General features: G+C 41.0%; 2 protein-coding genes across 2 annotated transcripts; both read right to left on the minus strand.

Moving 5' to 3' along the window:
• Positions 1–898: 898 nt before the first annotated feature.
• On the minus strand, positions 899–1,933 carry LOC133261535 (olfactory receptor 5AN1-like). The gene has a single exon (XM_061440000.1). It carries the CDS (start codon positions 1,835–1,837, stop codon positions 899–901), a length of 939 nt encoding a protein of 312 aa, XP_061295984.1. The 5' UTR covers positions 1,838–1,933.
• A 21,358-nt stretch (positions 1,934–23,291) lies between these two features.
• LOC133261536 (olfactory receptor 5AN1-like) lies at positions 23,292–24,270 on the minus strand. The gene has a single exon (XM_061440001.1). It carries the CDS (start codon positions 24,265–24,267, stop codon positions 23,329–23,331), a length of 939 nt encoding a protein of 312 aa, XP_061295985.1. The 5' UTR covers positions 24,268–24,270; the 3' UTR covers positions 23,292–23,328.
• Positions 24,271–25,022: the final 752 nt, after the last annotated feature.

A 25,022-nucleotide genomic window follows, 5' to 3' on the forward strand; every position in this document is an offset into this window, starting at 1 on the left:
GGATGTAATCAAAATTTTATTAGATATTAAGCCCCAAAAGAGGCTTTGAACAAGCATAAGCTATCTCAAACTGGTCTTCCCAGGAGGCACAACCAAGCCAATTGTATACCTGTTTCTGTCCAAAGACACATTTCTCCTCTGTGTTCCGTTTCATTCTTGTCAGATGGCCAGAATGGACATCAGTGAGCACCATGTCTGGATTACGCTACATCCAAATATTTGAGGGGCAAGGTGTACACGCTCCTGGGGCCTCTGTCAGGTCTCTCCTTCAGGGTCAGAAGCCTGAGATGGAATAGAGCTCCCTCTCAGAAGCAAAAAAGAAGTAGCAAGGTTCTAAACCTTAATGTTTCACAAATACTTACAGATATATTAATAAATGTTGAGGCCACTCCTCATGTAGGATGAAAACTATGAACCTCCAAGACGTGAAGATATCATATTCATGTGGCAACAAGTCAGCTGTTGGTCCATATTGGCATATTGCATATCAAACTAAGCTCTCTTTGCCAAAGGCACCAGGAATTTTATAGTCCATTCATAGGAATATTATTGAGTGTTGTTGCTGCTGCTAAGTCACTTCAGGCGTGTCTGACTCTGTGTAACCCCATAGACGGCAGCCCACCAGGCTCCACCATCCCTGGGATTCTCCAGGCAAGAACACTGGAGTGAGTGGGTTGCCATTTCCTTCTCCAATGCATGAAAGTGAAAAGTGAAAGTGAAGTCGCTCAGTCATGTCCAACTCTTAGGGACCCCATGGGCTGCAGCACACCAGGCTCCTCTGTCCATGGAATTTTCCAGGCAGGAGTACTGGAGTGGGGTGCCATTGCCTTCTCTGATTATTGAGAGTTAAGATGATTAAAAAAAAAAACAAATCTGTCAGAAATCTCAACCTATGACTTTAGCAACAGCCTCTCTTCTTTTGCAACCTCTTCAAGGCATCTTTGATTTCTTTGTTTCTCAGACTGTAAATCAAAGGATTCAACATGGGAATCATCACAGTGTAGAAGACCGATGCAAATCTGTCAAAGGTGGAGGAACCACCAGAGCTGGAACTCAAATAGACAAACATACCTGAGGTATAGAAGAGAGTGACTGCTGTCAGGTGGGAAGCACAGGTGTTGAAAGCCTTGGATCTGCCACTTCCTGTCGTGATCTTCATGATGGAGATGACAATGTAGACATAGGATATCATGATAACGGAAACATTTATTACCCCAAAGATCATTGTTAATATAATAGTTAAGAGATGTAAAAAGAAAGTGTCAGTGCAGGATAAAACTAACAGCTGGGGCAGGTCACAGAAGAAGTGGTTGATGACATTAGGCCCACAGAAGTGGAGCTGGAGCATGGCACACAATTGGAATACAGTAGCAGAGAGTCCAGCCAAGTAGGATCCCAGCACCATCCGACCGCAGAGAGCGGGCGACATGACTGACGAATAGAGGAGTGGGTTACAAATGGCGGCGTATCGGTCATAAGCCATGGCGGTCATGAGGCAAGACTCACTCAGCCCCATGGTGGAGAATACAAAGTACTGAACAGCACAAGCCACAAAGGTGATAGTTTGCCGCTCCTGGAAGAAGTCGTACAGCATCTTGGGGGCTGTGGAGGTTACATAGCAGATGTCCATGAAGGACAGGTTACTGAGAAAGAAGTACATGGGGGTGTGGAGGTGGGAGTCCATTCTTATTAAGATGAGGAGCGACAGGTTCCAAGTCAGGGTCAAAATGTATATCGCCAGGAACACGACAAAGAGCACTACTATGATTCTGGGAAAATCTGAGAATCCCAACAGGATAAAATGAGTTATCTCTGTGATATTTCCTCCTCCAATCATTGGCTTGATGCTCCTAAAATCAGAAAAGAGACAAGAGAATACATTGCCTACTCATGAAATGATAGCATTACAAGTCTCATATATACCATATTTTCCCCCATTGAGCACTGGAAAAGTGGAAATGCTCCACCATCCTAGGGAGAGACCCCAGCTTTTCATCTTGAATTGTCAAGAAGTGCCTTCTCAATGTTCCATGGACTACAGAGTCCATGGTGTTCTCCAGGCCAGAATACTGGAGTGAGTAGCCTTTCCCTTCTCCAGGGGGTCTTCCCAACCCATGGATCGAACCCAGGTCTCCTGCATTACAAGCAGACTCTTTACCAGCTGAGCCTCCAGGGAAGCCCAAGAAGAGTGGATTGAGTAGCCTATCATTTCTCCAGCAGATGTTCCCAACCAGGAATTGAACTGGTGTCTCTGCAGTTGCAGAATTTCAGGCAGATTCTTTACCAGCTGAGCCCCAAGGGAAGCCAAATTATTTTATGAGGTCTCACAAAAATTAAAAGGCATATTTTTTAAATTGACTGAAACTTTGAAATAAAGCAAAGTCTATCTCTGCCAAAGCAATTGAAATTCTGTGCTTGCGTATAATGAAGAGACCTTTGGTTAAAACAACAGGGATTGTAAAGACCTCTGATCATTTAATATATGTGACTGTTGCTTTATAATAATAAAAAGATAAGCAGCATCATTTAAGGATGAATTTGAACTAAACCTTCTTCCCATCATGGTCACCCAGATGGGTTTTCAAAAATTTATTCTTTGCCCATAAAAAATTACCCTGTTTATGGAGCTGGTTAAGCCCCCAGGATTGGGGGAGGCATGCCAAGGGTGCCCCAGATGGAGACCCGACGGTCGTCTGATTTCCTGGAACCCAAATGCGGAGGGGCTAGTGGGCCACGTAGAGGCAACACAGATGTTTTTTCAATGGTGCTGTATAGATGGAGAAGTCTTCAGGCTACTGCAAAAATAAGACTGAAAACCAGAAGCAGGAGGCTTAAGTCCAAATCCTGAGAACACCAGAGAACTCCTGACTCCAGGGAACATTAATTGACAGGAGCTCATCAAACGCTTCCATACCTACACTGAAACCAAGCACCTCCCAGAGCAACACATACCACGCAAATTCTCCAGCAACACAGGGAGACAGCCCTGAGCTTCAATATACAAGCTGCTCAAAGTCACTCAAAACTCACTGACATCTCATAACTCATTACTGGACACTTCATTGCACTCCAGAGAGAAGAAATCCAGCTCCACCCACCAGAACACCAACACAACCTTCCCTAACCAGGAAACCTTGACAAGCCACCCATACCTCCCCACCCACAGTGAGGAAATGCCACAATAAAGAGAACTCCACAAACTGCCAGAATACAGAAAGGCCACCCCAAGCAAAGCAATTTAAACAAGATGAAGAGACAGAGGACTACCCAGCAGGCAAAGGAACATGATAAATGCCCACCAAACCAAACAAAAGAGAAAAGGAATCTACCTGATAAAGAATTCCAAATAATGATAGTGAAAATGATCCAAAATCTTGAAAAAAAAAAAAATGGAAGCACAGATATATAGCCTGGAGACAAGGATTGAGAAGATGCAAGAAAGGTTTAACAAGGACCTAGAAATAAAAAACATATAATGAAAAATGCAATAAATGAGATCAAAAACACCCTAGAGGGAACAAATAGTAGAACAAATAGTAGGACAGTAGATACAGAAGATAGGATTCGTGAGGTAGAAGATATCATGGTAGAAATAAGTGAATCAGAGAGGAAAAAAGAAAAACCAATTTAAAAAAATGAGGAAAATCTCAGAGACCTCTGGGACAATGTTAAATGCCCCAACATTCTAATCATAGGAGTACCAGAAGAAGAAAACAAAAAGAAAGACCATGAGAAAATACTTGAGATAATAGTTGAAAACTTCCCTAAAATGGGGAAGGAAATAATCACCCAAGTCCAAGAAACCCACAGAGTCCAAACAGGATAAACTCAAGGCAAAACACCCCAAGACACATATTAATCAAATTAACAAAGATCAAACACAAAGAATAAATATTAAAAGCAGCAAGGGAAAAACCACAAATAACACACAAGAGGATTACCATAAGGATAACAGCTGATCTTTCAATAGAAACTCTTCAGGCCAGGAGGGAATGGCAGGACATACTTAAAGTGATGAAAGAAAATAACCTACAGCCCAGATTATTGTACCCAGCAAGGATCTCATTCAAATATGAAAGTGAAAGTGAAGTCACTCAGTCGTGTCCGACTCTTTGCGACCCCATGCACTGTAGCCTACCAGGCTTCTCAGTCCATGGGATTTTCCAGGCAATAGTAATGGAGTAGATTGCCATTTCCTTCTCCAGGGGATCTTCCCAACCCAGGGGTCGAAGCCGGGTCTCGCACATTGTAGACAGATGCTTAACTGTCTGAGCCACCAGGGAAGTCAAGGAGAAGTCAAAAGCTTTACAGAGAAGCAAAAGCTGAGAGAATTCAGCATCACCAAACCAGCCCTCCAACAAATGGTAAAGGATCTTCTCTAGACAGGAAACACAAAAAGGGTGTATAAACTCAAAACCAAAACAATAAAGTAAATGGCAACAGGATTATACTTATCAGTAATTACCTTAAACATAAATGGGTTGAATGCCCCAACCAAAATACAAAGACTTGCTGAATGAATACAAAAACAAGACCCCTATATATGTTGTCTACAAGAGACCTACCTCAAAACAAGGAACATATACAGACTGAAAGTGAAGGGCTGGAAAAAGATTTTCCACACAAATAGAGACCAAAAGAAAGCAGGAGTAGCAATCTCATATCAGATAAAATAGACTTTAAAATAAAGGCTGTGAAAAGAGACAAAGATGGACACTACATAATATCAAAGGATCAACGCAAGAAGATATAACAATCATAAATATATATGCACCCAACATAGGAGTACCACAATATGTAAGACAAATGCTAACAAGTATGAAAAGAGAAATTCACAATAACACAATAATAATGGGGGACTTTAATACCTGACTCACACGTATGGATAGATCAGCTGAACAGAAGATTAACAAGGAAACACAAACTTTAAATGATACAATAGACCAGTTAGACCTAATTGATGTCTATAAGACATTTCACCCCAAAACAATGAATTTCACCTTTTTCTCAAGCACACATGGTACCTTCCCCTGGATAGATCACACCCTGGGTCATAAACCTAGCCTAGATAAATTCAAAAAAATTGAAATCATTCCAAGCATCTTTTCTGACCACAATGCAGTAAGATTAGATCTCAATTACAGGAGAAAAACTATTAAAAATTCCAACATATGGAGGCTGAACAACATGCTGCTGAATAACTAACAAATCACAGAAGAAATCAAAAAAGAAATCAAAATATGCATAGAAATGAGTGAAAATGAAAACACAACAACCCAAAACCTGTGGGACACTGTAAAAGCAGTGCTAAGGGGAAAGTTCATAGCAATATAGGCATACCTCAAGAAACAAGAAAAAAGTCCAATAAATAACCTAACTCTACACCTAAAGCAACTAGAAAAGGAAGAAATTAAGAACCCCAAGGTTAGTAGAAGGAAAGAAATCTTAAAAATTAGGGCAGAAATAAATGCAAAAGAGACCATAGCAAAAGTCAACAAAGCCAAAAGCTGGTTCTTTGAGAGGATAAATAAAATTGACAAACCATTAGCCAGACTCATCAAGAAACAAAAGGAGAAAAATCAAATCAATAAAATTAGAAATGAAAATGGAGAGATCACAACAGACAACACAGAAATACAAAGGATCATAAGAGACTACTATCAGCAATTATATGCCGATAAAATGGACAACTTGGAAGAAATGGGCAAATTCTTAGAAAAGTACAACTTTCCAAAACTGAACCAGGAAGAAATAGAAAATCTTAACAGACCCATCACAAGCATGGAAATTGAAACTGTAATCAGAAATATTCCAGCAAACAAAAGCCCAGGTCCAGATGGCTTCACAGCAGAATTCTACCAAAAATTTAGAGAAAAGCTAACACCTATGCTCAAACTCTTCCAGAAAACTGCAGAGGAAGGTAAAGTTCCAAACTCATCCTATGAGGCCACCGTCACCCTAATACCAAACCTGACAAAGATGCCACAGAAAAAGAAAATTACAGGACAATATCACTGATGAACATAGATGCAAAAATCCTTAACAAAATTCTAGCAATCAGAATCCAACAACTCATTAAAAAGATCATACATCATGACCAAGTGGTCTTTATCCCAGGGATGCAAAGATTCAATATCTGCCAATCAATCAATGTATTACACCACATTAACAAATTGAATAATAAAATCCTTATGATTATCTCAATAGATACAGAGAAAGCCTTTGACAAAATTCTACATCCATTTATGATAAAAACCCTCCAGAAAGCAGGAGTAGAAGGAACATGCCTCAACATAATAAAAGCTATATGTGACAAACCCACAGAATACATTATCATCAACGGTAAAAAATTGAAAGCATTTCCCATAAAGTCAGGAACAAGACAAGGGTGCCCACTTTCACCACTACTATTCAATATAGTTTTGGAAGTTTTGGCCACAGAAATCAGAGCAGAAAAAGAAATAAAAGGAATCCAAATTGGAAAAGAAGAGGTAAAACTCTCACTGTTTGCAAATGACATGATCCTCTACATAGAAAACCCTAAAGACTCCACCAGAAAATTACTAGAGCTAATCAATGAATATAGTAAAGCTGAAGGACATAAAATCAACACACAGAAAACCCTTGCATTCCTACACACTAATAATGAGAAAATAGAGAAATTAAGGAAACAATTCCATTCACCATTGCAATGAAAAGAATAAAATACTTAGGAATATATCTACCTAAAGAAACAAAAGACCTATATATAGAAAACTATAAAACACTGGTGAAAGAAATCAAAGACAACCCTAATGGATGGAGAAGTATACCGTGTTCATGGATTGGAAGAATCAATATAGTGAAAATGAGTATACTACCCAAAGCAATCTATAGATTCAATGCAATCCTAATCAGGCTACCAACAGTATTTTTCACAGAGCTAGAACAAATAATTTCACAATTTGTATGGAAATTTAAAAAAAACTGCGAAGTGTCAAAGCACTTGAGAAAGAAGAATGGAACTGGAGAAATCAACTTGCCTGACTTCTGGCTCTATTACAAAGCCATAGTCATTAAGACAGTATGGTACTGATACAAAGACAGAAATGTAGATCAATTGAACAAAATAGAAAGCCCAGAGATATATCCAAGCACCTATGGACATCTAAGCAAACCATTCAATATCACAGTAATCCAAGTCTATGCCCCAACCAGTAACACTGAAAAAGCTGAATTTGAATATTTCTATGAAGACCTACAAGATGATTTAGAACTAACACACAAAAAGATGTCCTTTTCATTATAGGGGACTGGAATGCAAAAGTAGGAAGTCAAGGAACACCTGGGGTAACAGGCAAAATTGGCCTTGGAATACAGAATGAAGCAGGGCAAAGGCTAATAGAGTTTTGCCAAGAGAATGCACTGGTCATAGCAAACACCCTCTTCCAACAACAAAGAGAAGACTCTACACATGGACATCACCAGATGGTCAACACCTGAAATCAGATTGATTATATTCTTTGTAGCCAAAGATGGAGAAGCTCTATACAGTCAGCAAAAATAAGACTGGGAGTTGACTGTAGCTCAGATCATGAACTCCTTATTGCAAAATTCAGATTTTAATTGAACAAACTAGGGAAAACCACTAGACAATTAAGGTATGAACTAAATTAAATTCCTTATGACTATACAGTGGAAGTGAGAAATAGATTTAAGAGACTAGATCTGATAGATAGAGTGCCTGATGAACTATGGACGGAGGTTTGTGACATTGTACAGGAGACAGGGATCAAGACCATCCTCATGAAAAAGAAAAGCAAAAAAGCAAAATGGCTGTCTGGGGAGGCCTTAAAAATAGCTGTGAAAAGAAGAGAAGCGAAAAGCAAAGGAGAAAAGGAAAGATATAAGCATCTGAATGCTGATTTCCAAAGAATAGCAAGAAGAGATAAGAAAGCCTTCTTCAGCAATCAATGCAAAGAAATAGAGGAAAACAACAGAATGGGAAAGACTAGAGATCTCTTCAAGAAAATTAGACATACCAAGGGAACATTTCATGCAAAGATGGGCTCGATATAGGACAGGAATGGTATGGACATAACCGAAGCACAAAATACTAAGAAGAGGTGGCAAGAATACACAGAAGAACTGTACAAAAAGAGCTTCACAACCAAGATAATCACGATGGTGTGATCACTCACCTAGGGCCAGACATCCTGGAATGTAAAGTCAAGAGGGGCTTAAAAAGCATTACTATGAACAAAGCTAGTGGAGGTGATGGAATTCCAGTTGAGCTATTTCAAATCCTGGAAGATGATGCTGTGAAAGTGCTGCACTCAATATGACAGCAAATCTGGAAAACTCAGCAGTGGCCACAGGACTGGAAAAGGTCAGTTTTCATTTCAATCCCAAAGAAAGGCAATGCCAAAAAATGCTCAAACTACCGCACAATTGCACTCATCTCACATGCTAGTAAAGTAATGCTCAAAATTCTCCAAGCCAGGCTTCAGCAAGATGTGAACTGTGAACTTCCAGACGTTCAAGCTGGTGTTAGAAAAGGCAGAGGAACCAGAGATCAAATTGCCAACATCCGCTGGATCATGGAAAACGGAAGAGAATTCCAGAAAAACATCTATTTCTGCCTTATTGACTGTGCCAAATCCTTTGACTGTGTGGATCACAATAAACTGTGGAAGATTCTTAAAGAGATGTGAATATCAGACCACCTGACCTGCCTCTTGAGAAACCTGTATGCAGGTCAAGAAGCAACAGGTAGAACTGGACATGGAACAACAGACTGGTTCCAAATAGGAAAAGGAGTACATCAAGGCTGTAAATGGTCACCCTGCTTATTTAACTTCTATGCATAGTACATCATGAGAAACGCTGGGCTGGAAGAAGCACAAACTGGAATCAAGATTCCCAGGAGAAATTTCAATAACCTCAGATACGCAGATGACACCACCCTATGGCAGAAAGTGAAGAGGAACTAAAAAGCCTCTTGATGAAAGTGAAAGTGGAGAGTGAAAAAGTTGGCTTAAAGCTCAACATTCAGAAAACGAAGATCATGGCATCTGGTCCCATCACTTCATGGCAAATAGATGGGGAAACAGTGGAAACAGTGTCAGACTTTATTTTGGGGGGCTCCAAAATCACCCAGATGGTGACTGCAGCCATGAAATTAAAAGACGCTTACTCCTTGGAAGGTAAGTTATGATCAACCTAGATAGCATATTGAGAAGCAGAGACATTACTTTGCCAACAAAGGTCCATCTAGTCAAGGCTATGGTTTTTCCAGTGGTCATGTATGGATTTGAAATTTGGACTGTGAAGAAAGCTGAGTGCTGAAAAATTGATGCTTTTGAACTGTGGTGTTGGAGAAGACTCTTGAGAGTCCCTTGGACTGCAAGTAGATCTAACCAGTCCATCCTAAAGGAGATCAGTCCTGGGTGTTCTTTGGAAGGAATGATGCTAAAGCTGAAACCCCCATACTTTGGCCACCTCATGCGAAGAGCTGGCTCATTGGAAAAGCCCCTTATGCTGGGAGGGATTGGGGGCAGGAGGAGAAGGGGACGCCAGAGGATGAGATGGCTGGATGGCATCACCGACTCGATGGATGTGAGTCTGAGTGAACTTCAAGAGTTGGTGATGGACAGGGAGGCCTGGCATGCTGCAATTCATTGGGTTGCAATGAGTTGGACATGACTGAGTGACTGAACTGAACCGATGGACACCTTATCTTTGACAAAAAAGGCAAGAATATACAATGGAGAAAAGACAATCCCTTTAACAAGTGATGCTGGGAAAACTGGTCAACCACCTGCAAAAGAATGAAACTACAACACTTTCTAACACCATACACAAAAATAAACTCAAAGTGAATTAAAGATCTAAACGTAAGACCAAAAACTATAAAATTCTTAGAGGAGAACATAGGCAAAACACTCTAGGACATGAACCACAGCAGGATCCTCTATGACAAACCTCCCATAATACTGGAAATAAAAGCAAAAATAAGCAAATGGGACCTAGTTAAAATTAAAAACTCCTGCACACCAAAGGAAACTATAAGCAAGGTGAAAAGACAGCCTTCAGAATGGGAGAAAATAATAGCAAATGAAGCAACTCACAAAGAATTAATTTCAAAAATATACAAGCATCTCCTGCAGCTCAATTCCAGAAAAATAAACAACCCAATCAAAAAATGGGCCAAAGAACTAAACAGACATTTCCACAGAAGGCATACACATGGCTAACAAACACATGAAAAGATGTGTCAACATCACTCATTATCAGAGAAATGCAAATCAAAACCACAATGAAGTAGCATTTCACGCCAGTCAGAATGGCTGTTATCCAAAAGTCTACAAGCCATAAATGCTGAACAGGGTGTGGAGAAAAGGAAACCCTCTTACACCTTTGGTGGGAATGCAAACTAGTACAGCCACTATGGAGAACACTGTGGAGATTCATTGAAAAACTGGAAATAAAACTGCCATATGACCCAGGAATCCCACTGCTGGGCATACACACTGAGGAAACCAGAATTGAAAGAGACACGTGAACCCTAACATTCATTGCAACACTGTTTATAATATCCAGGACATGGAAGCAACCTAGACGTCCATCAGCAGACTAATGGATAAGGAAGCAGTGGTACATATACACAATGGAGTATTACTCAGCCATTAAAATGAATACTTTTGAAACAGTTCTAATGAGGTGGATGAAACTGGAGCCTATTATACAAAGTGAAGTAAGCCAGAAAGAAAAAACATCAATACAGTATACTAATGCATATATATGGAATTTAGAAAGATGGTAACGATAACCCTGCATGCGAGACAGCAAAAGAGATACAGGTGTATAGAACAGTCTTTTGGACTCTGTGGGAGAGGGTGGGATGATTTGGGAGAACGGCATTGAAACATGTATAATACCATATGTGAAACAAATCACCAGTCCAGCTTCGATGCATTATGCAGGATGCTCAGGTCTGGTGCACTGGGATGGATGACCCAGAGGGATGGTATGGGGAGGAGGTGGGAGGGGGGTTCAGGATGGGGAACACGTGTACACCTGTGGCAGATTCAAGTTGATGTATGGCAAAACCACTACAATATTGTAAAGTAATTAGCCTCCAATTAAAATAAATAAATTTGTATTAAAAAAACAGTTATTGGATATATTAAAAATTACCCTGTTTATAATAACATCTCAATTTTTTTACATATATTTCAACACATCATCTCCAATATCTTAATTTATACTCCCGATAAAATTTGGTAGAGCAAAGCATGTGTGCCCAATAGTTACAAAATCAGTCTTCTTAGGGAAGCCTCGTACAAACTGTTCTAAAGGGAGCTTAGTACATCTCACTACTAGCCCCAATTATTGTCCTAATATTCGAATATTCTGCAGGTTAGGCACCATTAGTTCAATGGACATGAGTCTAGGCAAATGCCAGGAGACAGTGAAGGACAGGGAGGCCTGGTGTGCCGCAGTCCATGGGGTTGCAGAGTCAGACATGACTGAGCGACTGAACAACAACAAGGAAACAATAAGCTCTAACTCAGAGATTTAGTTCTCAGTGACATAATCAAGATGACAACATAGGTCCCTCCTGACTTCAGTTCCCCTCACCAGAAAAAAGAAAAGTGAAAGTCGCTCAGCCATGTCTGACTCTGTGACCCCCTGAACTATAGCCTGCCAGGCTCCTCTATCCCTGGAATTCTCCAGGCCAGAATACTGGAGTGGGTAGCCTATCCCTTCTCCAGAGGAACTTCCTGTCCCAGGAATCGAAACAGGGTCTCCTGCATTGCAGGTGGATTCTTTCCCAGCTGAGCTACCAGGGAAGCCCCAACACAAAAATAATTACCAGTTATTTATAGGCACGTACCAATGAAAAATCCTAAGCACAGGAATGAGGCTGAACTAGAGAGATGGAGAAAAACCACATTAGATGGGTAGAGGACCAGATACGTTTGATTGCATTGCCCCTCTCCTAGCTACACCAAGAGCATCCTTCTAGGGCTATGGTTTCTTTATGGAAAAGAGAGAGAGCCCACTGTGGACCTCCAGCTCCCCTGGCATTACAGGTCACTCCTTAGGAAGACCTTCTCTGGTCTCATGTCCTAGAAACCATGCAGGAATCTGTGGGGTGTGACCACTGAGAATCACACTGTGACAGAGAAGGGAGACCCGCCTTGGAACAGTCAGGGCTTGGATCTTGGCAGACTGAGTTCCAGCAGTTTTGTGTGATTTGGGACCCCAAAAAATGAGCCTTGCCATCCTGGGAGCCTCTTCTCCTGCACCTATGATTCATAACCCCATCTACTACTGAGGTTATTCAAGCATGGCTAGAACACTCAGAAAATTCCATGACCCAGGAGTGCTTGAGTAGTGTCCAGACAGGAGCTCTGCCCATTTGCATGGCCCCATCTGGCCAGAGAACTTTGTGTGCAGTTCTCCCTAATTTGTTTCCCAAACAAGGAGCCTTGCCAGTCTTGGGCCTGTTCTGTGGTCGTGTCCAGGCATGAAGAATAATGTATAGTCCTAACCACTGCTGAACACAACCTTCAGCCCCACTGTCCAGGAGAACTAACTGAAGAATGTGGGAAACTGCATAGCCCATCCCACAGCCCTGCTTACAGTAGCATGTGAGCAGAGAGCCTGAATCTCTCTGACTCTCTGCAGAGCAAAGCTGTGCCCCCATGTGACCAAGGAACTCGGTGTACAGTTCTTCTGATTTGGGTCCCCAGTTAGTGGGTCACAACAGCCTTGGAGCCCATTCTGCAGCCCTGTCCAGGTTGTGAAGTTAATTCTCAGCCCTACCTCCTGCTGGATAGAGTACTCAGTCCTGCTCAGCTCAGAAGCCTGGCCTGAGAATCTAGGTAAGAAGAGACACCGTCTTAATGCTACTCTTGGCCAAGAAACCAAGGAAGCAATCATATCAACTACTGCACCCCAAAGCATCTGCACCCCAGCCTCAGCGCCTGGGCAATGTCCTCACCCCAAAAAAGACTTTGATCAGTATCAGTTCAGTTGCTCGGTCATGTCTGCATCTGCACCCCAGCCAAAGCATCTGCACCCCAGCCTCAGCGCCTGGGCAATGTCCTCACCCCAAAAAAGACTTTGATCAGTATCAGTTCAGTTGCTCGGTCATGTCTGATTCTTTATGACCCCATGGACTGCAGCATGCCAGGCTTCCCCATCTAGCACCAACTCCCAGAGTTTACTCAAACTCGTGTTCTTTGAGTCAGTGATGCCATCCAATCATCTAATCCTCTGTCGTCCCTTTCTCCTGCTGCCTTCAATCTTTCCCAGCATCAGGGTCTTTTCCAATGAGTCAGCATACTTCACATCAGGTGGCCAAAGGACTGGAGTTTCAGCTTCAACCTCAGTCCCTCCAATGAATATTCTGGACTGATTTCCTTTAGGATGGACTGGTTGGATCTCCTTGCTGTCCAAGGGACTCTCAAGAGTCTTCACCAACACCACAGTTCAAAAGCATCAATTCTTCAGCACTCAGCTTTCTCTATAGTCGAACTCTCACATCCATACATGACCACTGGAAAAACCATAGCTTTGACTAGATGGACCTTTGCTGGCAAAGTAATGTCTCTGCTTTTTAACATGATGTCTAGGTTGGTCATAACTTTCCTTCCAAGGGGCAAGTGTCTTTTAATTTCATGGTTGCAGTCACCATTAGCAATGATTTTGGAGCCCTCAAAAATAAAGTCAGCCACTGTTTCCACCGTTTCCCCATCTATTTGCCATGAAGTGATGGGACTGGATGCCATGATCTTAGTTTTCTGAATGTTGAGTTTTAATCCAGCTTTTCACACTCCTCTTTCACTTTCACCAAGAGGCTCTTTAGTTATTCACTTTCTTCTATAAGGTTGGTGTCATCTGCATATCTGAGGTTATTGGTATTTCTCCCGGCAATCTTGATTTCAGCTTGTGCTTCATCCAACCCAGATTTTGATAGCTAGCCCAATTGATCAAGGTCACTGCCAGATGATCTATCTAGAACTCCAAGCTGAGCTGACTGGGGAAGGGCTGTCTCTACTAAAACAAGCCTGGAAAATCTGGAAGTAGAGATCATTTACTCAAATGTGCGGACACTAACAAAGGAATCAAGGATCATGAAAAATTAGGTAAATATGACACCATTAAAGGAAACTTATAAAGCTTTAATAGCTTCATAAGAATCCGCTGGCAAAGAATCCACATGCAATGTGGGAGACCTGGGTTCGATCCCTAGTTGGGAAGATCCAGTGGAGAAGAGAAGAGCTACACACTCTAGTATTCTAGCCTGGAGAATTCCATGGACTGTAAAGTCCATGGGGTTGCAAAGAGTCAGACATGACTGAGTGACTTTCACTAAAGAAATAAAGATCTATAAATGGTCTGACAAAGAACTCAGCATCTCTTTTAAAAGTTCGGTGAAATGTAATACCCATAAACAGACAACCAGATGAAATTAAGAAAACAATACATTAGCAAAATGAATAAAATGTGTTTAACAAAGAAAGAGAAACCATTAAAAAAAAAAAAAAAAAACAGAAATCCTAGAGTTGAAGAAATCAATAGAGACTTTTAACAGCACACTCAATAAAACAGGAGGGAAAACAATGAAAAGAGTTAAGAAAGCCTAAGAGATTTATTATGGGACAGCATCACCATCAAGACAAAAGACATGTGTATTAGCTAATCTCTCTCTCTCTCTCTCTCTCTCATGCACATTGCATGTGAACTAAATACAAAGGCCAAAAGTAATGAATGGTATGGTTTTTATTTTCTCCTTTACTTGTATACTGTTTTTCAACTTTCTGCAACTCCTATATTTATAATAAGAACAAGTTACTAAGATATATGCATCTTTAATCCTTAATAGCAAAGGGAGACAGAGAGACAGGGAGAGGGAAAATGACAGAGAGAATGAGGAAGAATGTCAGAGACAATAGATTTTCCACACTTTTACCTACTGGCGGTGCAACACTTAGCTAGTTATTACCTCCCAGTTGCCTCATCTATAAATGGGGCTAATAATCCTTTACCACCTCATTGGGTTGTTGCAGGGACTGAATGACATAAAGGGTTCAAAACAGTAAGAGATGAATGAATGTTAGTGGTTGTCATTTCCATGATCATTCCTCACCATAAAGGGAAAAATAAGTCAGAACTAATCCTGAAGTAGCAAGGAGTTCTTCATAAAATTAGTTCCTAAATTAAATGAGTTCTAAACCTAGACTCCAGAATATTGTTAATAAGTGATTATATTTATTTCTATATTGTATTATTTCCCAGTCAGCGAAATGGTAAGCTCTGATTTCTGCTTTTTATGTTCCACCAACACCAAGTAGAGTGGAACTTGTGATATTCACTATAGACAGCATGTAGACTAGTGGAGAGGTTATGCTATGTGCATCTCATATACTAATATTTGTATTACTCAGTAAATAGATGCTGGATATGTTAAGAAGTAATTCTTTAACCCATTTTTGGATATGAAAGTAAAAATACATTTGTTTCATTTCAATTTATACTTTTATGAACTTTAAAATCTTTCTGTTTACTCTTATAAGAATACTGCCAACATATTCTCACCCATTCTGTCCAAGATGTGTAGAATTCCATGAAAATATTTTGAAAGTATAAACTCTCACCCACATTCCCAATATATATCAACACAATTAATCACTTCAGTGAAAGTAAGTCCAGCTTTCGACCAATCACTAGCAGTGAAATCTTTCATCTTCCCAATACATTCTAGGAACAGACTCAGCCTCAACTAAAGTTATCTATAAAGTAACCCATCACTGCCAGAAAGGAATGATGAGCTGTGTGTGGTTTCACTTATCCCTGATAAATTTTATCCTATAAATTTATGCTGTTAAAATTTGGAAAACTGCAGGAAAAGCAAATATCCTGTAATATAGTCACTCTCTTCGAATGAACCTTTCTGTATGTGTTCACCAGCTTTCAAGATGGTTTGTAGCAGAAAAGGTGACTGATGTAAATATTGGTTGGAGATTTTCACTAGGGAGATATAGTCTATTAAAACTTTTTCCAAATCTTATCCACCAAGGACATGGTCATTTGCGAGGTTGTGCAGAGTACAAAGTCAGGTTAAGAAAGCCAAGAATGTTGCTGGATAAAAGAAGGACAATGTAAGGAAGAAAAGACTAAAAGTGACATTTAAGCCAACACTACCTGTACTTGCAGTGGGGAATCTCTGATGTCTGTTTCATCCAAGCTCTGGTCTCCAAACCCCCAAATTATTCAAAATAATAGTGGACAGCTACTTAAAGTATTTCAAAAGCCCAGTGGAATGGTACTTGAGTACTTTTCCATAGCATTATGGCATGACCAGCTGGACTTTTCTTACACAGAAATAAGGAATCGCAGCTGTATATTGAAGTGGAACTCAAATTCATTATTATCTTTTACAAGCATGCTCAGCAAGCATAAATTTAAAGGGTCCTTGGGATGGATAAAGTTGGGAAACACAGGCAAGCATTTCTGAGCTTAGGAAATTCCCCTGAAATTCAGTAAACTATTAGTTAAATTCAGCACTCAGTTAACTTGTTCAACGTGTTGGGCTTCACAGACATCATTTCATTTGAGTCTCAGTGATCTTATTACCCCTATTTTACCAGTGAAAAAGAGACGGTAACAGAGTTCAAAATTATATCCTTGGGAAATTGCAGAACTAGATCTCAACAGTTGTCTCTCACTACAGAGTGAGACCTGAAATTTTAAGTTAGAGATTATCCTTGTCATTGAAAGTCAGAAAATTCGGATAAGGAGAAAGGGAACCTAAGGACGAGCTTAGAAGGAGATCATGGACCTGCGGGAGGGGGAAGAGTTGAAGAAAGAAAGAAACAGGACTAAAAACCTTTCTCTCTGAAGAATCACATAGCTAAAGAGATAGCACAAAATCCACTCTTCTGTATAAATCTTGCCTTCTCACCTTGACTCAGATCCCCCAGAATGACAGAGCTCTTGCCAAACATTGAAATCTTCTATCTCCCCAAAATTTTCAGATAGGACCTATTGCAGTCAAAGATGGACCCTCGTGTCCATGAGCTGGCTGTTCACTCACAGCCAGAGAGAATGACACATGGGGGATACTCTTAAATGTGTTAATAACGGCAGAGGTGAAATGGAAAGGACAATTAGGGAAAGAAAACTCTCCAGGCACTTGCTCTCTGGAGTCATGGTTGTCACGGAGTCTTCGTCCCTGCTAATTTCATGCTCGATTTTACTCTGTCCCTCTGGATCCATTCCCCACTTCCCCATAGTCCAATCATGGTTGTTTGATTATAACTCTTCTTTTAATGAACTTGGAGTCATTAGAGCTGGAGATCCCTGGACCTAGGGATTATCTAGTTCAATGCATTCAATTTCCAGGTGAGGACCTGAAGCCAGTGCAGCTAAGGGATTTGCTCAAGATAACATAACCAGTTGGTAAATTGAGTTAAAATAATAAACATTTGTCTTTTCTGTTTACAAAGCACGTAATTTTATATATATGCATACATATATGTTTTTCAATTGCCTTAACTGAATCAATCATCATAGCAGCCCCATGAGGCAGTCAAGATGTCATATTCTATGCATAAGTGAGGAAATCAATGCAATAAGGAACAAAAAATTAATAGATGACATGGCCACGAATTATTGTGATTGCAACTGTAAGCATTGGTATCAGCAAACCTGAGTTCATATCATCTCTTCCACTTGAGGATTTCATAATCTTCAGCAAATTAACCTCCCTAAGCCTCAGAACTGTCGCCTCAGTGTTATCATGGAGTTGACAATAGTAGCTATTTCATAGAGTAGCTCTTCATGTGTGTGGATGTGTGCTTAATCACACAAGATTTTTTTCAAAGCAAGATACATTATATAAAGATAAGAAAAGCAATAGAAAAATTAATAAAATCAAAGATAATTTTCGGAGGGATAACAAAGTGACAAAGCTTTATATAGACTGAGAAAATGAGAGAAATTAACCCTGAACTTAACCCTAAATGAACCTATGAGCCATGCCATGTGGAGCCAGCCAAGACTGACAGGTCATGGTGGAGAGGTCTGACAGAATGTGGTCCACTGGAGAAGGGAATGGCAAGCCAAACTTCAGTATTCTTGCCTTGAGAATCCCATGAACAGTGTGAAAAGGCCAAAGGACAGGACACTGAAAGATGAACTCCCCAGGTCAGTAGGTGCCAATACGCTACTGGAGATCAGTGGAGAAACAACTCCAGAAAGAATGAAGAGATGGAGCCAAAGCAAAAACAACATATAGGTTTGGATATGACTTGTGATGGAAGTAAAGTCCAATGCTGTAAACAGCAATATTGCATAGGAACCTGGAAGGTTAGGTCCATGAATCAAGGCAAATTAAAAGTGTAAAATAGGAGATGGCAAGAGTGAACATTGACGTTTTAGGAATCAGTGATCTAAAATGGACCGGAATAGGTGAATTTAACTCAGATGACCATTATATCTACTACTGTGGCAAAGAATCCCTAGTAGAAAAGGAGTAGACATCATGGTCAACAAAAGAGTCTGAAATGCAGTACTTGGATGCAATCTCAAAAACGACAGAATGATCTCTGTTCGTTTCCAAGGCAAACCATTCAATATCATGGTAGTTCAAGTCTATGCCCCAACCAGTAATGCTGAAGAAGCTGAAGTTGAACGGTTCTATGCAGACCTACAAGACCTTCTAGAACTAACACCCAAAAAAGATGGTTTTTTTTTCATTATAGTGGACTGCAATTCAAAAGTAGGGAGTCAAGAAACGCCTGGGGTAACAGGCTAATTTGGCCTTGGAGTACAGAATGAAGCAGGGCAAAGACTAATAAGAGTTTTGCCAAGAGAACGCCCTGGTCATAGCAAACACCCTCTTCCAGCAACACAAGAGAAGGCTCTACACACGGACATCACCAGATGGTCGACACCAAAATCAGATTGATTATATTCTTTGTAGCCAAAGATGGAGAAGCTCTATACAGTCAGCAAAAACAAGACTGGGAGCTGACTGTGGCTCAGATCATGAACTCTTTATTGCCAAATTCAGACTAAAGTTAAAGAAAGTAGCAAAAACCACTAAACTATTCAGGTATGACCTAAATCAAATGCCTTATGACTATACAGTGGAAGTGACAAATAGATTCAAGGGATTAGATCTGATAGACAGAGTGTCTGAAAAACTATGGATGGAGGTTCGTGACATTGTACAGGAATCAGTGATCAAGACCATCTCTAAGAAAAAGAAATGCAAAAAGGCAAAATGGCTTTCTGAGGAGGCCTTAAAATAGCTGAAAATAGAAGAGATGTGAAAGGCAAAGGAGAAAAGCAAAGATATACTCACTTGACTGCAGAGTTTCAAAGAACAGCAAGGAGAGATAAGAAAGCCTTCCTCAGTGATCAGTGCAAAGAAATAGAGGAAAACAATAGAATGGGAAAGACTAGAGATCTCTTCAAGAAAATTAGAGAAAGCAAGGGAACATTTCATGCAAAGATTGGCACAATTAAGGACAGAAATAGTATGGACCTAACAGAAGCAGAACATATTAAGAAGAGGTGACAAGAATACACAGAACTATACAAAAAAGATCTTCACGACCCAGATAATCACGATGGTGTGACCACTCACTTAGAGCCAAACATCCTGGAAAGCAAAGTCAAGTGGGCCTTAGGAAGCATCACTAAAAACAAAGCTAGTGGAGGTGATGGAATTCCAGCTGAGCTATTTCAAATCCTAAAAGATGATGCTGTGAAAGTGCTGCACTCGATATGCCAGCAAATCTGGAAAACTCAGCAGTGGCCACAGGACTGGGAAAGGTCAGTTTTCATTCCAATCCCAAAGAAAGGCAATGACAAAGAATGCTCAAACTACTGCACAATTGCACTCATCTCACACATTAGTAAAGTAATGCTGAAAATTCTCCAAACCACGCTTCAACAGTACATGAACCGTGAACTTCCAGTTTTAGAAAAGGCAGAGGAACCAGAGGTCAAATTGTCAACATCCGTTGGATTATCGAAAAAGCAAGAGAGTTTCCAGAAAAACATCTCCTTCTGCTTTATTGCCTATGGCAAAGCCTTTGACTATGTGGATCACAACAAACTGTGGAAAATTCTTCAAGTGATGGGAATACCAGACCACCTGACCTGCCCCTTGATAAATCTGTATGCAAGTCAGGAAGCAACAGTTAGAACTGGCCATGGAACAAGAGACTGGTTCCAAATCGGGAAAGGAGTATGTCAAGGCTGTATGTTGTCACCTTGCTTATTTAATTTATGTGCAGAACTCCAGTACTCTTGCCTGGGAAATCCCATGGATGTAGGAGCCTGGTAGGCTGCAGTCCATGGGGTCGCTAAGAGTCGGACACAACTGAGCGACTTCACCTTCACTTTTCACTTTCATGCATTGGAGAAGGAAATGGCAACCCACTCCAGTGTTCTCACCCAGAGAATCCCAGGGACGGGGGAGCCTGGTGGGCTTCCATCTATGGGGGTGCACAGAGTTGGACACAACTGACACTACTTAGCAGCAGCAGCAGCAGAAGAACACATCATGAGAAATGCTGGGCTGGATGAAGCACAAGCTGGAATCAAGATTGCCAGGAGAAATATCAATAATGTCAGATATACAGATGACACCACCCTTACGGCAGAAAGTGAAGAAGAACTAAAGATAAAAGTGAAACAGAGTGAAAAAGTTGGCTTAAAGCTCAACATTGAGAAAACTAAGATTATGGCATCCTGTCCCATCACTTCATGGCAAATAGATGGGGAAACAGTGACAGGCTTTATTTTAGGGGGCTCCAATATCACTGCAGATGGTGACTCCAGCCATGAAATCAAAAGACACTTGCTCCTTGGAAGAAAAGTTATGATCAACCTGGACAGTGTATTAAAAAGCAGAGACTTTACTTTGCCAACAAAGGTCTGTCTAGTCAAAGCTATGGTTTTTCCAGTAGTCATGGATGGTTGTGAGAGTTGGACTATAAAGAAAACTGAGCACCAAAGAATTGATATCTTTGAACTGTGGTGTTGGAGAAGACTCTTGAGAGTCCCTTGGACTGCAAGGAGATCCAACCAGCCCATCCTAAAGGAAATCACTCCTGAATATTCATTGGAAGGACTGATAGTGAAGTTGAAACTCCAGTCCTTTGGCCACCTGATGCGAAGAACTGACTCATTTGGAAAGACTCTGATGCTGGGAAAGATTGAAGGCAGGAGGAGAAGGGGATGACAGAGGATGAGATGGTTGGATGGCATCACTGACTCAATGGACATGAGTTTGAGTAAACTCTGGGAGTTGGTGATGGACAGGGAGGCCTGGCTTGCTGCAGTCCATGGGGTTGCAAAGAGTCAGACATGACTGACCAACTGAACTGAACTGATACATTTGTCAAAACTCACTGAATTGTAATTTTTATTTATTTTTTAGAAATGTATGTATTTGGCTATTATGGATCTTTATTGCTGCACTCGGGCTCTTTCTAGTTTCCATGAGTGGGGACTACTCTTTCTCTGTGGGGCATGAGCTTCTTATTGCAGGGAGTAATATGTACTTTATATCACTTTGTTGAAGTCTGGGAAATCTGGCAGGTCAACAGTCAATACACATCTTATTCTTATTTTTAAACAGATCACAAGGACCACAATTTACATCCTCCTACTGCAGATGAAAATTGGCCAGAGTTAAGAACCCTGCCTATCTTCAATCTATTTCCGCTTTTGCACCTTAAGTTTTCCTGGCAAATATCAGCATTAAAGTAACTCTAACCATTCTACTCCAACCATTATTACACACCATACAACCACAAGTTTCTGGGACATAAAATGTTGAACACAGATAAAAGAAAAGAATTTATACCAATTTTTCATATTCATTCTTGGTCTACAGTATGAAATATTTAGTAACTTTATTATGTCCATGAATTCTCACAATTCTCATCACATCAAACATGTTCAAATGCTTGGAATAGCAGAAATTATTTGGTAGCATGATCACACTGTCTATGTCCAACAAGGGTGTGCTCAGCTGCATCTGATTCTGCAGTCCCATGCACTGTAGCCCACCAGGCTCCTCTGCTCATGTGATTTTTCCAGGCAAGTATACTGAAGTGGGTTGCCATTTCCTACTCCAAGGGATCTTGCAAACCCAGGGATCACATGTGTGTCTCTTGCATTTCCTGCATTGGCAGGCAGATTCTTTATCACTAGCACCACCTGGGAAGCCTGCCATCTAGGGTGAATTTTCCGAATTTAATGGGAGAGAGAGAGAGAGATTTGAGTCCTACAATATCAGAAATCTCTATTGACTGTGACATAGATTTTTAATATCATCCCCATGAGAACTCCCCATTCTACACTGCAAGCAAGAAAGTACATCATGGAACTCATGAGTAAATGGCACTGAAGGGAACACATGCTTCATTCCTTTCCTCTGTATAATTCACATCACCTCTGCCTTATTAGAGTGGTGGAGCCCAGGATATACTCCCAAACTATTAGGTAATTGTCCCTGAGAAGGACTTACACAAACATAAGCTATGTCATGCTCGTCTTTCCAGGAGGCACAATCAGGCCAATGAAGTGAAGTGAAGTGAAGTGAAGTGAAGTGAAAGTCGCTCAGTTGTGTCTGACTCTTTGCGACCCCATGGACTGTAGAGTCCATGGACTTCTCCAGGCCAGGATACTGGAGTGGGTAGCCTTTCGCTTCTTCAGGGGATCTTCTCAACCCAGGGATCAAACCCAGGTTTCCCACATTGCAGGCAGACTCTACCAGCTGAATCACCAGGGAAGCCCAATCAGGCCAATAGTACACCTTGTTTCTGCCCAAAGGTATGTTCCCTCTCTGCGTACATGTTCATCAGAAACACAGAAAAAACAATGGCCACCACCACGTCCGGATTATGTTGTGTCAGAATATCTGGGAGACGAGGTTTACACACTCCTGAGGCCTCTGTCAGCTGTCTCTCCTTCAGGGTCAGAAGCCCGAGATGGAACAGGGCTCCCTCTCAGAATCGAAAAAGAAGCAACAAGGCACTAAACTCCAGTGTTTCACAAATACTTGTGGATGTATCAATAAATGATGAGGCCTCTCTTCATGTAGGCTGAAAGTAATGAGGCCCTCGGATGTAAAAATACTGTTTGTGTAGCATGATCCAACTGTTGATCCATTTGGGGATATTATGTGTCAAATTAAGCTTTCTTGGTCTAAAAGCAGTATGTCTTTTGTTATACTTCATTCATAAGAATGTTATTGTGTAAGGTGACTCTGACAGGAAAAATCCATCTGAAATCTCAGAATCTGTGGCCTCAGCAATACCTACTCTTCTTTTGCAACCTTCTCAAGGCATCTTTGATTTCTTGGTTCCTCAGACTGTATATCAAGGGATTCAACACGGGAATCATCACAGTGTAGAAGAATGACGCAAATCTGTCAAAGCTGGAGGAACCACCAGAGCTGTAACTCAAATAGACAAACATACCTGAGGTATAAAAGAGAGTAACTGCTGTCAGATGGGAAGCACAGGTGTTGAAAGCCTTGGACCTGCCGCTTGAGGTCGTGATCTTCATGATGGAGATGACAATGTAGATATAGGATATCATGATAACGGAAACATTTACTATCCCAAAGATCATTGTTAATATTACAGTTAAGAGATGTAAAAAGAAAGTGTCAGTGCAGGATAAAACTAACAGCTGGGGCAGGTCACAGAAGAAGTGGTTGATGACATTAGGCCCACAGAAGTGGAGCTGGAGCATGAAACACAACTGGAATACAGTAGCAGAGAGTCCAGCCAAGTAGGATCCCAGCACCATCCGACCGCAGAGAGCAGGCGACATGACTGACGAATAGAGGAGTGGGTTACAAATGGCAGCATATCGGTCATAAGCCATGGCGGTCATGAGGCAAGACTCACTCAGCCCCATGGTGGAGAATATGAAATTCTGAATAACACAATCCACATAGGTGATAATTTGCCGCCTCTGGAAGAATTCGTAGAGCATCTTTGGGGCTGTGGAAGTCACATAGCAGATGTCCATGAAGGACAGGTTACTGAGAAAGAAGTACATGGGGGTGTGGAGGTGGGAGTCCATCCTTATTAAGATGAGAAGCAACAGGTTCCAAGTCAGGGTCAAAATGTATATCACCAGGAACACGACAAAGAGCACTACTATGATTCTGGGAAAATCTGAGAATCCCAACAGGATAAAATGAGTGATCTCTGTGATATTTCCTCCTCCAATCATTGGCTTGATGCTCCTAAACTCAGAGAAGAGACAAGAGAATACATTGCCTACTCATGAAATGATAGCATTACAAGTCTCATATATACCATATTTTCCCCCCATTGAGCACTGGAAAAGTGGAAATGCTCCACTGTCCTAGGGCGAGACCCCAGCTTTTCATCTTGACTTGTCCAGAAATGCCTTCTCAGTGTTCAATGGACTACAGAGTCCATGGAGTTCTCCAGGCCAGAATACTGGAGTGGGTAGCCTTTCCCTACTCCAGGGGGTCTTCCCAACCCATAGATTGAACCCAGGTCTCCCACATTGCAAGCAGATTCTTTAACAGCTGAGCCAGCAGGGAAGCCCAAGAAGAGTGGATTGAGTAGCCTATCATTTCTCCAGCAGATCTTCCCAACCCAGGAATTGAACTGGTGTCTCTGCAGTTGCAGAATTTCAGGCAGATTCTTTACCAGCTGAGCCCCAAGGGAAGCCAAGTTATTTTATGAGGTCTCACAAACATTAAAAGGCATATTTTTTAATTGACTGAAGCTTTGAAATAAAGCACACTCTATCTCTGCCAAAGCAATTGAAATTTTGTGCTTGTGTATGATGAAGAAACCTTTGGTTAAAACAACAGGGATTTTAAAGACCTCTGATGATTTAATATATGTGACTGTTGCTTTATAATAATAAAAGGAAAAGCAGCATCATTTCAGGATAAATTTGAATTAGCCCTTCTTCCCATGATGGTCACCCATACGGGTTTTCAAAAATTT

Source organism: Bos javanicus, chromosome 15, assembly GCF_032452875.1.
Source record: "Bos javanicus breed banteng chromosome 15, ARS-OSU_banteng_1.0, whole genome shotgun sequence".
Taxonomy (NCBI): Eukaryota; Metazoa; Chordata; class Mammalia; order Artiodactyla; family Bovidae; genus Bos; species Bos javanicus.